This window comes from Camponotus floridanus, unplaced genomic scaffold (genome assembly GCF_003227725.1).
Source record: "Camponotus floridanus strain SB8 unplaced genomic scaffold, Cflo_v7.5 scaffold1, whole genome shotgun sequence".
NCBI lineage: Eukaryota > Metazoa > Arthropoda > Insecta > Hymenoptera > Formicidae > Camponotus > Camponotus floridanus.
In genome coordinates this window covers 8,919,475-8,932,824 of record NW_020229214.1, presented here as the reverse complement: position 1 = coordinate 8,932,824, position 13,350 = coordinate 8,919,475, and the positions used below count along the sequence as shown (strand labels likewise).

Genomic DNA, 13,350 nt, shown 5'->3' with positions numbered 1-13,350 from the left:
GGATGTTTTTAATTTTAACATTAATTTTCTGTTCGGAGACAAGGAATATCCTACAGTATCGTCGAATGACCTGGATGATTTTGTGAAAAGAAATCCAAATACGTGGAAATCAATACATATGCTGCAATGAAGCCACATTTTTCGTACTGAACTGACTTTCGAACTGATTCAAACGTACTGTCCAGTGATGTTCAATTCAGGGTTTTAGTTAAACATATATGCGCGTGCATGATCATAAATAACTTTTAATAAAGCATGCAAACGCGCGATAGTGTGAATTGAACTCTCGTCGAACCATGATAAAGATTCGTGATTACAGAATTTAAATCAAGATTCTTTATACACCGATCAAGCTTATGCAGCAATTCTAATATTTTTTTTCTTTTATTCATCTCTTTTATTTGATCATAATTTAAAGTATTCTAATATTCTAAAGAAATAACAAGGTACAAAAATGTTCAAAAATATAATTTTATTAAAATATATGTTTACAATATATATAATACACATAAATTCACACACACATATATAATTGCATATATATATATTTTTTTTTTTCTAGATTTTTTAAATAAATAATATTTAATCCTTCGCGCATATATAAATTACGTAAAAAATCATATACATGAATTCATATTTATAATTTATGAATTTAAATTTTGAAACATTTTACACACAATATTAATATTATATGTGTAAATTCTTAAAGATATTTTTCCATTTAAACATTTTAGAAATATAACGTATCTAAAAGAATATTATGCCATATAAATTATATTTAATTTTATATGAACTATCGGTGATATTTTTGTATTTAATAATAAGATGTAAAAGATATTTATGATTTTACTGTTCGATAAAGGTTCATGATATAAAGTAAATATAGCACAAAATAAAATAAGCATTCATAAATATAACATATATAATATGATTTATTTGTAATTATTTGTATTTTTTAAAAGATCCGTTATTTGAGACTCACATTTATTTTTACATACATATATTAGTTTTAGTAACGCGATAAATGCATTCGATAAAAGGGATTAATGTAAAAGTCTAAAATTTAAAAATAGAAATTTATAAAGATATATATATATATATATATATATATATATATATATATATATATATATATATGAATTGAAACTACACTAATCCTTACGTTATATTATTTTAAATTTTATACAAATTAGTACAGAAAAATTTGTCGAGTAGCACATTTTACACATCTGCGGTAAGATTATGAGAGTATATTACATAGAGATCTGTTGGTAAATCCAGGACAAATATTTTGCTACGTCAACGAAGACGACGTACTGTGTGAGATCGCAAGTCTGCTCATTATAATCGAACAGCGATCGTGAAACGATGCCGCGCAGTTGATAACGACCCGTGGAAGAATCATAAAGCATCAGTCCGCTTCCACTATCACCATTGCAAGGACCACTGCCATCTCGCATACCAGCGCAAAAAGTGCGATTCGAAGTGAAGCTGACGAAACGCTGGTCACTCCAAAGACATGACTCCTATAATTTGTACAATAATAATTGGACTAGGAGCTTTTAATCTTATCACCTATAAAAAATTTTATTTCTACGACAATAATTTATAGAATCGATCAATTCGATAATTTTTTTACAATCGGTATTTAGATATACATAGATATCAGTATTTCAAGAGTTTAAAAAAATTTGCATATACGAATTAATCACGATTGCATTAAAATCGATTGCGCATTAAATCACATTCGTCATTCTAATTCGTAACATATAATGATTCTGACAAATCCATCCGTTATGAATATGTATAAGTCGCAATATTAAGCATCGATGTACGCGGACTGCGAGGATTTCTAAAATTTTGTACAACGATTAAATCCTACATTAAATCTTGATAGTGCATCATTTTGAAAATATTTCTTTTTTTTTGTTTAAGAGAAATCAGATTGTGAGAATGTGACATGATGAAATTCATCGAAAGGGAGACAATTTTACCTGACTCACTATCGGCACTTTTGCCATTCGCGGTTCCTGGACATAAGCATGGCCCAACTCGTCCTTACCCCACCCTACGACATATCCTGCCTTGTCGACGACGCTCTGCAGATCGATCGAGTTATACCACATACAAATAGGTTTGATCCTAGGACTGAACTCGACGGGAGTCCTCAAAGTCAAAATCGCCAAATCAGAGTCACCACTGCCTCTGTGATTGTAGTCGGGATGGAGCGTATAGCTCGCAATCTCAATATTCAGGGATCCCGCTTCATGCCACTCCTGCAGACGATATCGTCCCAAAGAGGCCAACATCGCACTGGGAGGGATATTGGTTTGGGCGTCCAGCTTAAAACAGTGTGCCGCTATAAAAAAAAAACAAATACGAATAAAACATTTTTCAACGAGAAGAAAAAGAAGATTGAATTTCATTGATTCAGATCTTCAATGTTCTGTAAAGCTCTAATGTAAGGACATTCTTATTTTCTCTTTTTGATTTTTTAAAACGTACCTGTTATAACGTGTTTTTGAGTCAGAATGGATCCGGCACATTGAAACTCAAACTTGATTTTCACGAGAAAAAGGGCCACTAACCACGGCCACTGACCCGGTGATGTCTTCATTCCCTTGGAGATTAGCGGATTAATATTGTTGGTGATTGGCTGATTGCTGATACCGCATTCATAGATATAACTTTGTTGAACAGGTGGTGGCCTTAAAAATGGATTGTTGTCGATCTCATCGGTAGAAGTGATCGTAGGTTGAACGGCGATAGATTCTTTTGGAAGCTGAGTGACAGGTGTATGTAACGTTGACGTATAAACTGGAACTGTCGGCTGCGGATTCGGCAAAAAGATACTGGATTGAAAATTTATGTCCGGATTTTGCTGCGGCGAATCATAAGAATTCTGTGAGTGCGGCAACACAGAAGACTGATACAAAGTGTGATCCAGCGTAATGGAAGTCACGACTTGTCCCGTTGCTAAAACGAAATACGAATCACACATGTTAAAAACAAATTGTATTATCTTTTGAGAAAAAAATAATCATCCAAGAAAATATTTATTCTAATATTTTTTAGTAAAGATAAAAAAGTTCCTTTGACGAATTATATATCTATCTGTAGCTTTATGTTTACTCTCTTGCATTATAGATATTAAAATATAAAACACAATTATGCAGCAAACTTGATGTGGAGAAAATTGGAGAAGAATAGCAACTGTAGTCTCGAATATATACGGCATTAATATTATTTCTCAAAACAGTATAATACTCACCGTGAGGACCTGAACAATATTTTTGGTCGTTAAACCATATTCCGGTCAGTAATGGTATCGGATGAGACAAAGGAAAATGAATGTGATACAACAAAGGTTTATCCCTTTGATCCATCAGAGCAAACTCCTCTTTCGATTGCGCCACTTTCAATAGACCAACATAGTTCTAAAACGTAGCGTTGTTTAATAAAATACTATAATCGTTCATAAAACGAAAAGAATTGTATATTTTTAATTGTACAAAGAAATATATTCATTGGACTAATAAAATTTTGTTTTAGAAAGAACAGTTTTATTTGTATTCATGCAACTAATTTCTGTTAAAAGTTATTAAAGATGATTTATATATCGACAAAACACCATGCTTCTTATGAATTATTAATAATATAAAATGTGCTTTTACCGTGGGTAGCGCAACAGCTATGCTTAATGTCACTTTCAAATAAAGTTCGACGTTTTTTGGCGGGGATAGAATTTGGATCTGACCCATCACTTGACTCGTCGCAGGATCGAATATATATGTGAAGTATTGATGACATGAAGATTGTTGCCCAGATACTTGTAACAGCGCGCAAAATAGCTGCGGCAGCATCACAATCAAAATAAGAACCTTAGCCATCGTGAAGTCTTGCAAACAGAACAAAATGAACGCAAGTTACTTTTACGTTCTTAATTTCAAAATAACTCTTATTAAACTTTTCATTAAAATTTTATTTTTCTACCGATATGTGTACGTCTTTTTGATAGTGAAAAGATTAATCAAAATATTTTCAATGCTCAATATGTTCTCAATATAAAAAGATCAAATTTTACCTTATTGAAAATAACACTTAATAAAAACACAAAATTATCTTCGATTAACACATTAATATAAATATCTGTATTGTCAATCGAATTAGAAACACAATTTTTTGTAATGCGCAATGATTTTACGCCACAAATGAATAATTCCTAGAAAAAGTGACAAAATATGCAGATAAATTTGAATTGTAAAATATATTTCAATTAATCCATAAAATATTTACATATAATGTTTTATGAGTTATTTCGTAACGTAATGAATTCAATATGTCACTATATCATGTAAGAAATTATTTAATCGTGTTTAATTACAATTTGATATAAAATACAAAAGTACAACGATATCTGGTATCAACGATATCTGCTTCTTTGTAAAATAAAATAATATTTCAACAAACAAAATATTTGCTATTAAATATTTTTACGATTTTAATAATTCAATAATTTATCTATTTGTATTTTTAAATCACAGTTGAATTGGCACAAAAAAATCATATTTATTCAAATCAGTTTTTTAATTGATCGAACAATAACAATAATGTAGTGTACATAAAATGTACTGTTTTGTATCTGCTTTGAATTTGAAATCAACAATTATTATCTTTGGCTTATTAATTCTTGCAGCTTCCATACGACGATCCTTATCGAACTTCCTTGAGACATCAACTAATCATGAAACGTCTTAACATACACTTACATTTTCTAAAAGACACATTCTGTGATGGCTACAATAGAATGACATCTTGATACAAGGCGACCATGTGTGAGGTCATCATTCGATTTTTCCTTGTGATATAAAGAGCTTTAGATCGAATGCAATAATAAGAGAAATAGCAAATAATCGACGTATAATTTATTAACTTTATTTGTGATTCGATCATTAAACTATCATTAAAGTGACGTCAGATAATTATTACTTCAATGACGCATGTATCTTTTTACGTAAGCTAAAATCGACAAATTATTAACATGTAACAATTGAAAATCTTTATTTTTTGTTTCCTTTCTCTCGTACATCTTTTCAATATTTTTTTCAAGTTTATTTCTCGAACATGCTTTTCTTATGAACGTGCACTTATTGTTTCTAGAAAAATTAAAAGAATATTACGCTAAAATATCTTTTATGGAAGAATAAAACGGGAAAGTACTATGCTTGAACATTTCTTGTGCCAAACAAGAAACAAGGTATTAACTGAAATAAATAATATTCAGTTAATCAGTTAATACCTTGTAATATGTACTCGCTTTTTTTTGTCCTTTTATTATGTTTGCTAAGCAATTTTCGCGTATGTTTTACAGTAGTTTGGATGTTTTATTGTTAGACAATTCCATTGTGTCTTTTTATATTTGATTTTTCTTGCTTTTGGTGCTGGTTCTGGAAAATTACATAGAAAAAAATTATATAAATAATAATAATCAAGAGATTTTTCAGATTTCTATTTCATATACATTCAATTTACAAACATTTTAATTTTAATATGTATATACTTTGTACACAAAATATTATATAATATATTATAGAAAAATACGAGAATAATGAAGACATGAATAAATGATTTAATGATGCAATTGTTTTCGCATGTCAACTAATCAACACGGCAAAAAATATACATGGAAAATTGGAATGATAATATAGTGGTAATATTTTAATTCCAATTATATTTATATTGTAAATGCAAAATCTTTTACCATTTTTCTATTTTAATTTTTCCTTTACAGAAATATAAAGCATCAACAGATTTTTGCTACACACAACAAAAAATTAAAGGGCTTTCTATTTATTTTAAAAGCGTGCGAATCTGAATTATATGAGTTAATACCTTCTTAGAAGACAAGATTGGCAACTTGTGAAGAATTTTTCCGATTGTGTTTTAACTGCGTCGTCATTTCTAATTTGAACATTAATTTTCTATCTAAGGACGAGTAACATCCTACATCATCGTATGACTTGAATGATTTTACGAGAAGAAATCCAAATATAGAGATCAATATGCTGTAATGAAGCCACATTTTTCGTACTGAGTTGTTTCAATCTGTTGAGTGGTGTTCAATTCAAAGTATCAAAAATTTTAGTAGAACATAGATGCGCGCATACATACACGATCATAAATAACTTTTATTAAAACACGTGATTGTGTGAATTGAACTATCTCTCGATCGAAAACTATATAAAGATTCTATAGAAAGATTCAGGATAAATTAAAACATGATCCTTTACGAAGCGATCAAGCTTTAGGTAATTCTAATATTTTTTATTTTAATCATCTCTTTTACTTGATGATTCACGACTTACAGTGTATTCTCTAATATCTTAAGGAATAACAACAATATTCAAAGATATAACTTTTGTTAAAATATATGTTTATATATGCATATAAATTCACACACACTACTACGCATATAAGTATTTTTCTAGATTTTATAAAATAAATAATATATAATATTTTGTGCAGATATATATATATATATATATATATATATATATATATAAATTTAAAATTTAATTTTTTTTTAAATTAATTTTTAATTTTTAAAACTTTAGAAATTGAAAGAAAATTATTCCATTAATACAGTGGTTTGTGAGACAAAATCTAAATAAAATAGGAAAATTTAGGCAAGAAAACCACATAGGATTGATGTCATAGGAAATAAGGAAAAAGGAGATTAATCGGTTTTTACACCGACAATAAGTAACTGTGTGCGATGTTCAGCTTCGTTTAATTCAAGTAAAAAGCAATGATTGTTTCTCATTTCAACTAATTGAAGCTTCACGTCATACGTAACGTATTATCTTATTACTAGTGAAAGACGGCTTAAAATCTCACTTCCTAAGACTGAAGTTCTGTTCACTCGTAATTGAGAGAAAAATAACTCGACGAAAGTGATGACTTCACTCTGATTGAGTGAATTATTCACTTCGAACCGAGTGACACATTCACTTTACGTTCAGAGTTAAACAATTCACTTTTGTGAAAAGTAAATGTTCACTAATTACGAGTGGCAGTATTTTCACTACTACTTGGAGTGAATATTCACTCGTTTGGAGTTAGATTTCACTCTAAGAAACTTAGAGATAAATTGTGCCTTCTTGGTAATATTGTTATTCAGTAGAGATCTGCGGGTAAATCCAGGATACATATTTGGCTACGTCAACGAAGACAAAGTAGTGCCTGCCATGGCAGAAATTCGTGGGCTCTCTCACAGTCCGCGAAAGGATGCCGCGCATTTGATAACGCTGCGTGTCAGGATCGTAAAGCATTAATCCGCTTCCACCACTTCCAAAGCATGGACCGTTGCCGTCTCGCATACCAGCACAAAAAGTGCGATTCGAAGTCAAGCTGGAGAACTGCAGGTGACTCGAAAGACATGTCTCCTAATAATTTAAACAATAATTAGACAAGGGGTTTTTAATTCTATGACTTATACAAACTTTTATTCTGTATAAATAATTCTGTGTAAATAATTTATAAAATCGATCAATTTGATAATTTTTTGCAATCAATATTTATACATTATACCAATGTTTCAAGAGTTTACAAAAATTTGTATCTACGCCTTAATCGCGATTAATTAATGTGCATTAAAACCGATATCGCATTCATCATTTTAATTTAAAGCATATCATGATTTTGACAAATCCATCTGTTATGAATATAAAACGAATCGTAATGTTAAACATTGAAGCGCAAATTATAAGAATTTATATATAAAATTTTGTACTTAACAATGATGTAATCTCACATGAAATCTTGATAATATCTCATCTTGAAAATATTTCTTTTTTCATTTAAAAGAAATCAGATTGAGGATGTGATGACGAAAATAGAAATCATCGAAAGGGAGACAGTTTTACCTGACTCACTATTGGCGCCTTTAACATTCGGGGTTCCTCGGTAAAAGGTTCCTTCCACCATACGATATATCCTGTCTTGTCGACGATTTTCTGCAGATCGACCGAGGTATACCACATACAAATAGGTCTGATCGTAGGGCTAAACTCGACGGGAGTCTTCATTGTCAGAATCGCCAAATCGGCGTCACCACTAGTGCTTGAGGAATTGAAATCAGGATGGAACGTAAAGTACGCAATCTCTCTATATTCGGTTCCTGTTTCATTCTGATTAAGCAGATATTTTCCGAAAGATGCCATCAATGCATCGGGAGAGAAGCTTTCGGTCGTCTTAAGGCAGCTTGCCGCTATAAACAAACGCGAATAAAGCATTTTTCAACTGTACCGTATGAGAAGAAGATCGAATTTCTTAGAAATGAATATTCAATATTCTGTAAATTTCTAATAAATGGACAATTTCTACTAAATGGATTTCTTCAAACACACCTGTTATAACGTGTTTTTTAGATAGAATGGAGCCGACACATAACAATTCATATTTGGTTCTGAAGTGAAAGATCGCCACTAACCACGGCCACTGACCCCGTGACGTCTTCATGTCATTGGAGCTTAAAGAATTGTAGATGATTGGCGGACTGCTGATACCGCACTCGGAACTTTGTTGATCAGGTTGAACAGGTGACTGTGGCTTTAAAAGTGGATTTTTGTTGATCTCGGAGGAAGTGATCGGACGTTGAGTGAGAGGTGTATGTGACGTTGACGTATAAACTGGAACTGTCGGCTGCGGAGTCGACAAAGAGATATTGGATTGGAAATTTGTGTTCAGATTTTGCTGCGACGAATCATAGGAATTCTGTGAGTTCGGCAACACAGAAGACAGATACAAAGTGTGATCCAGCGTAATGGAAGTCACGACTTCTCCCGTTGCTAAAACGAAATACGAGTCGCACATGTTAAAAACAAATTATATTATCTTTTGAGAAAAAAGTAATCTTACAAGAATACATGTAAATTCTAAGATTTTTTAAGTAAAGATAAAAATAGTTCCTTTAACGAACTTTATATCTATCTGTAGCTTTATACTTACTCATTTGAATTATGGACAATAAAATATGAAACAAGATTATGCTGCAAACTTGATATGGAAAAAAATTGAAGAAAAATTGCAACTATAGTCTCGAATATATACGGCATTAATATTATTTCTTAAAAACAATATTATACTCACTGTGAGGACCTGAACAATATTGTTGATTGTTAAACCATATTCCGGTTAGTTGTGGTATCGGTTGAGGCAAAGGAAAATAAATGTGATACAACAAAGGTTTATCCGTTTGATCCACTAATTTGTTTTTCGATTGCGCCACTTTCAATATACCGACATAGTTCTGAAACGTTGCGATGTTTAATAAAATATTTTAATGATTCATAAAATAAAGAGAATTGTATTTATTAATTGTACAAAATTAGTTGTACAAAGATTGTACACAAAATTTTTAATTGTAAAATAATATATGCATTCGGCTAATCAAATTTTATTTTAGAAGGAACAGATTTTATTTGTATAATTAACTTTTGTTGAAAGTGATTAAAGATGATTTATATATTGATGGAAACACTATGCTTCTTCTGAATTATTAATAGTAGAATATTTGCTTTACCGTGGGTAACTCAACAGCGATGCTTAATGTCACTTTCAAATAAAGTTCGACGTTTTTTGGCGGGGATGGGATTTGGATCTGACCCATCACTTGATTCGTCGCAGGATCGAATATATATGTGAAGTATTCAAGACATGGAGATTGTTGTCCGGATACTTCTAACAACGTGCAAAGTAGTTGCAGCAGCAACACAACCAAAATGGGAACTTTAGCCATCGTGAAGTCTTATTGCAAACACAACGAAATGGACGCAAGTTACTTTCACGAATGGTTCTTAATTTCAAAATAACTTTTATTAAAATTTTCACTATAACTTTTATTAAACTTTTCACTACAATTTTATTTTTCTACCGATATGTGTGTGTTTTTTTGATAGTGAAAAATTAATCAAAATAATATAATCATTCTTAATTTTAACACATAATTTTGTTCGATATTTTAACATATAGTTTTAATCGATAAAGAGAAATTTTTTAATGGGACAAGTTCAAATTTCACCTTACTCAAAATCTTAATAGAAAAAACAAAATTAGCTTCGATTAACACGTATGTATAATAAATATCCGTGTCAATCTAATTAATAACACAAACTCGATTTGTAATGTAAAATGCGTTTACGCCACGCACCACAAATAAACCGTGAAAAGTGAAAGAACATGCAGATCTCGAATTGTGAAATATATTTCAATTAATTCGTAAAAATATACATATACATAATGTTCCATGAATTATTCCTTAATATAATAGATTGAATATTTCAATATATGATGTGATAAATTGTTTAATCACAGTTTAATATAAAATACGAAGTTCAACGATATTTACTTTCTTGAAAAATGAAATGATATTTCAATCAACGAAATTTTTGCTATTAAATGTCTTTATGATTTTAATAATTCAATAATTTATCTATTTGTATTTTTAAATTACAATTGACTTCGCCCAAAAAAATTATTTCTATTTAAATTAGTTTTTTTTAAATTTGAACAATAATAATCATATAATATATATAAAATACTTTTTCTAATCTATTTTTTGAAATAAGAATATTTCGTAAAAAAATTAATTTTTTTTAATCATATTGTTAATCTTATTGGATAAATCCATAAATAATCAGTCAAATCAACAAAAATTCTTTTTGTAATAATAATAAAATTAATCGGATAGAAATGCTGCTAGATTAAAAAAATTGAATTAGTAGATATGATGCTTTTATAATGCGGATGAGAGAGTACTTAATATATACGAAACTAAAAACTTCTGCGAAGTTAAAACTAAGAATATGTGAAAAATGAGAATGGCGCGATTTATTTTTACAATTCAACATCAATTTCTACCAAAAAACATGCTAAATGTCAAGTAAAATTTTCGTTTCAGATAAATAAATGATTTATGCGCAATGTATATGCATATTGACCAAGTTTTCGCAATAAGAACACATATTTCGAAATTTCTTTAATATCAGTCACGTTTTCAATCGTTCAAAATTAGAAGAATTTTATACGACGGTGAATTATCTTCCTGAATTATCTTTCCTGTATTTCGAACTGTGTATTCATCTTGCATCTTGATTATTCAGCAATTGTCGAACTGATGATAACAAGTCGCATTCATGCGCCGCTTCATTAATCAATAGACTTGATGTAATTCATGTGAAAATCAACACTTCCGCAAATAAGTATCCGTTTTCACTCTATCGATATTACATGGTTATATTTATATATATTCTGTTCGTTTTTTTATTTTAAAATATTATATATTATATGCACGTCCATCGATCGTTAATATATTGTATATCGCGAGCACTGTTTTGTATCTGCTTTAAATTTAGAACAATTAACTTTGGCGTATTAATTCTTGCAGTTTCGATCCGGCGATCTTTATCGAATTTCGTCGAGACATCAACTAACCACATAAACCACCTTAACATACGCTTACAGTTTGCAGAAAACACGTTCTGTGATGGCTCCAGTAGTGGGGCATCTTGAATCAAGGCGACCGTGAGTGAGATCATCATTCGGTTTTCCCTTGCAATATAAGAGCTCGAATGCAGTATTATGAGAAATTGCAAATAATCGATGTATGTCCAACGAGTTAGGAACTTTATTTGTACTTTGGCTATCATCAAAGCGAAGTCGGAGAGTTATTACGTCAATGAAATGTGTACTCTCTAAAAATGAACCAGTGTATTATCACTGTGAAAAAGTCAACACTGTGAAAAATAATAAATAGTCACTGATTATGTAAGTACAATACTGTAAATCAGTGATATTTTATTGGAAGAATTAGTTAATAATATTGATATATTATATTAATAGTTAATATGTTATAGTATTAGTTGTTATATGTTATAGAATTAATAATATTATAGAGTATATAAGAATTAATAATATTATAGAGTTAATAATATTGATATATTATATTAATAGTTAATAGTTAATAGTTAATAAATTATGATTAATAGTTAATAATATTGACTGTTTCAATCAGTAAAATATTAAACTACAATTTATCTTTCTATTTCATATAACATTAAAGATTTTATTTATATTTATTGTATTAAAAATTTTTTTTTATTTATATTACGTGCATATTGAACTTGTTATTTTAAATAGATAATGCACGAATAATTTTTGTTTATTCGCCGAAAATTTATTTGTCCTATTTATAAAAATCGATTTAATACCTGAAGTCTCTCTATTGAGAATGTATCAGAAATTGAATTAATCAATTGTATCAGAAATCGAAGTAGTATTTTTAATTTTATCTATTCCTTTTTGCATACTTTATTTAATTCTCATGACTAAAACTTAAATAGAGAGATAGTAATCATAAACGAACAGACTAGCGATTATTGGTTTTACAATAGAATTTATTGGTTTTACTCGTACAGTGAATTTTACTTTAACTGATTATAATCAATTAAAATAAAATTCTAAGATATAAGACAAAGTAACAAAAAGTAAGTTTCTGAAGACTAATAAATACTTATTGATTCTCAGTGAAAACTTGCTTTACTGTTTAAATGTGATAGTGATAATGGTATTTTCACTGATTCACTTTTAGAGAATATCCTTTTAATTATGTAAGAGCACAGAATCGACAAATTATTAACATGTAACAATTCAACAAAAGAAAATCTTTATTTCTTGTTTCCTTTCTCTCGTACATCTTTTCAATAATATTTTTTTCAAGTTTATTTCTCATACGTATTTTTCTACGAACGTGCACATTTATTATTAGAAAAATTAAAAGAATATTACGTTAAAATATCTTTTAGGAATTAAAAGAATATTATGCTAAAATATCTTTTATAAAAGAATAGAACGAGAAAATATTATGCTTAAATATTTCTCGTGCCAAACAAGAAACACGTTGTATATTATTTATTACAGTTAATATTTTGTACTCACTTTTATTTTTTTTTATTATGTCCTTTTTATGTTTGCTAAGCAATTTTCGCGTATGTTTTACAGTAGTTGGGATACGTCTTGGATAACTCGATTGTTTTTTTTTATGTTTGATTTTGCTTGCCTTTGCTGGTTCTGGAAAATTACATAAATTAATTTATGATTATAATTATAATCATAAATAATCAGAGATTTTCTAGATTTCTATTACATATATATTCAATAATTTTAATTTTGCATTAAAGTGTACATACATTTTTGAAATATATTATATAATATATTTCATTTTTTTATTAATCACACTGTCAGTTTTACTCGAAGACTCCAAACTCCAACTTTAATCTCACAAAGGAAACA

At 29.3% G+C, this 13,350-nt stretch overlaps 2 protein-coding genes across 5 annotated transcripts; both read right to left on the bottom strand.

The window, feature by feature from the left end:
- Positions 1-1,175: 1,175 nt before the first annotated feature.
- LOC109609739 (serine protease gd-like) lies at positions 1,176-4,787 on the bottom strand. 4 transcript variants are annotated; one of them, XM_025408636.1, is made up of 6 exons: positions 4,770-4,787; positions 3,675-3,898; positions 3,272-3,437; positions 2,506-2,976; positions 1,995-2,359; positions 1,176-1,526 (listed from the first exon to the last, which is right to left on the bottom strand). In XM_025408636.1, exons 2-6 carry the CDS (start codon positions 3,888-3,890, stop codon positions 1,254-1,256), a joined length of 1,491 nt encoding a protein of 496 aa, XP_025264421.1. In that variant the 5' UTR covers positions 3,891-3,898; positions 4,770-4,787; the 3' UTR covers positions 1,176-1,253. The 4 variants fall into 4 exon arrangements, with proteins under 4 accessions (XP_025264421.1, XP_025264423.1, XP_025264415.1 ...); XM_025408638.1 differs by lacking the exon at positions 4,770-4,787 and adding an exon at positions 4,706-4,722; XM_025408630.1 differs by lacking the exon at positions 4,770-4,787 and adding an exon at positions 4,633-4,721.
- Positions 4,788-6,648: 1,861 nt separating this feature from the next.
- LOC105251461 (serine protease gd) lies at positions 6,649-9,903 on the bottom strand. The gene is made up of 5 exons (XM_020027590.2): positions 9,584-9,903; positions 9,151-9,310; positions 8,409-8,849; positions 7,926-8,269; positions 6,649-7,445 (listed from the first exon to the last, which is right to left on the bottom strand). Exons 1-5 carry the CDS (start codon positions 9,797-9,799, stop codon positions 7,173-7,175), a joined length of 1,434 nt encoding a protein of 477 aa, XP_019883149.2. The 5' UTR covers positions 9,800-9,903; the 3' UTR covers positions 6,649-7,172.
- Positions 9,904-13,350: the final 3,447 nt, after the last annotated feature.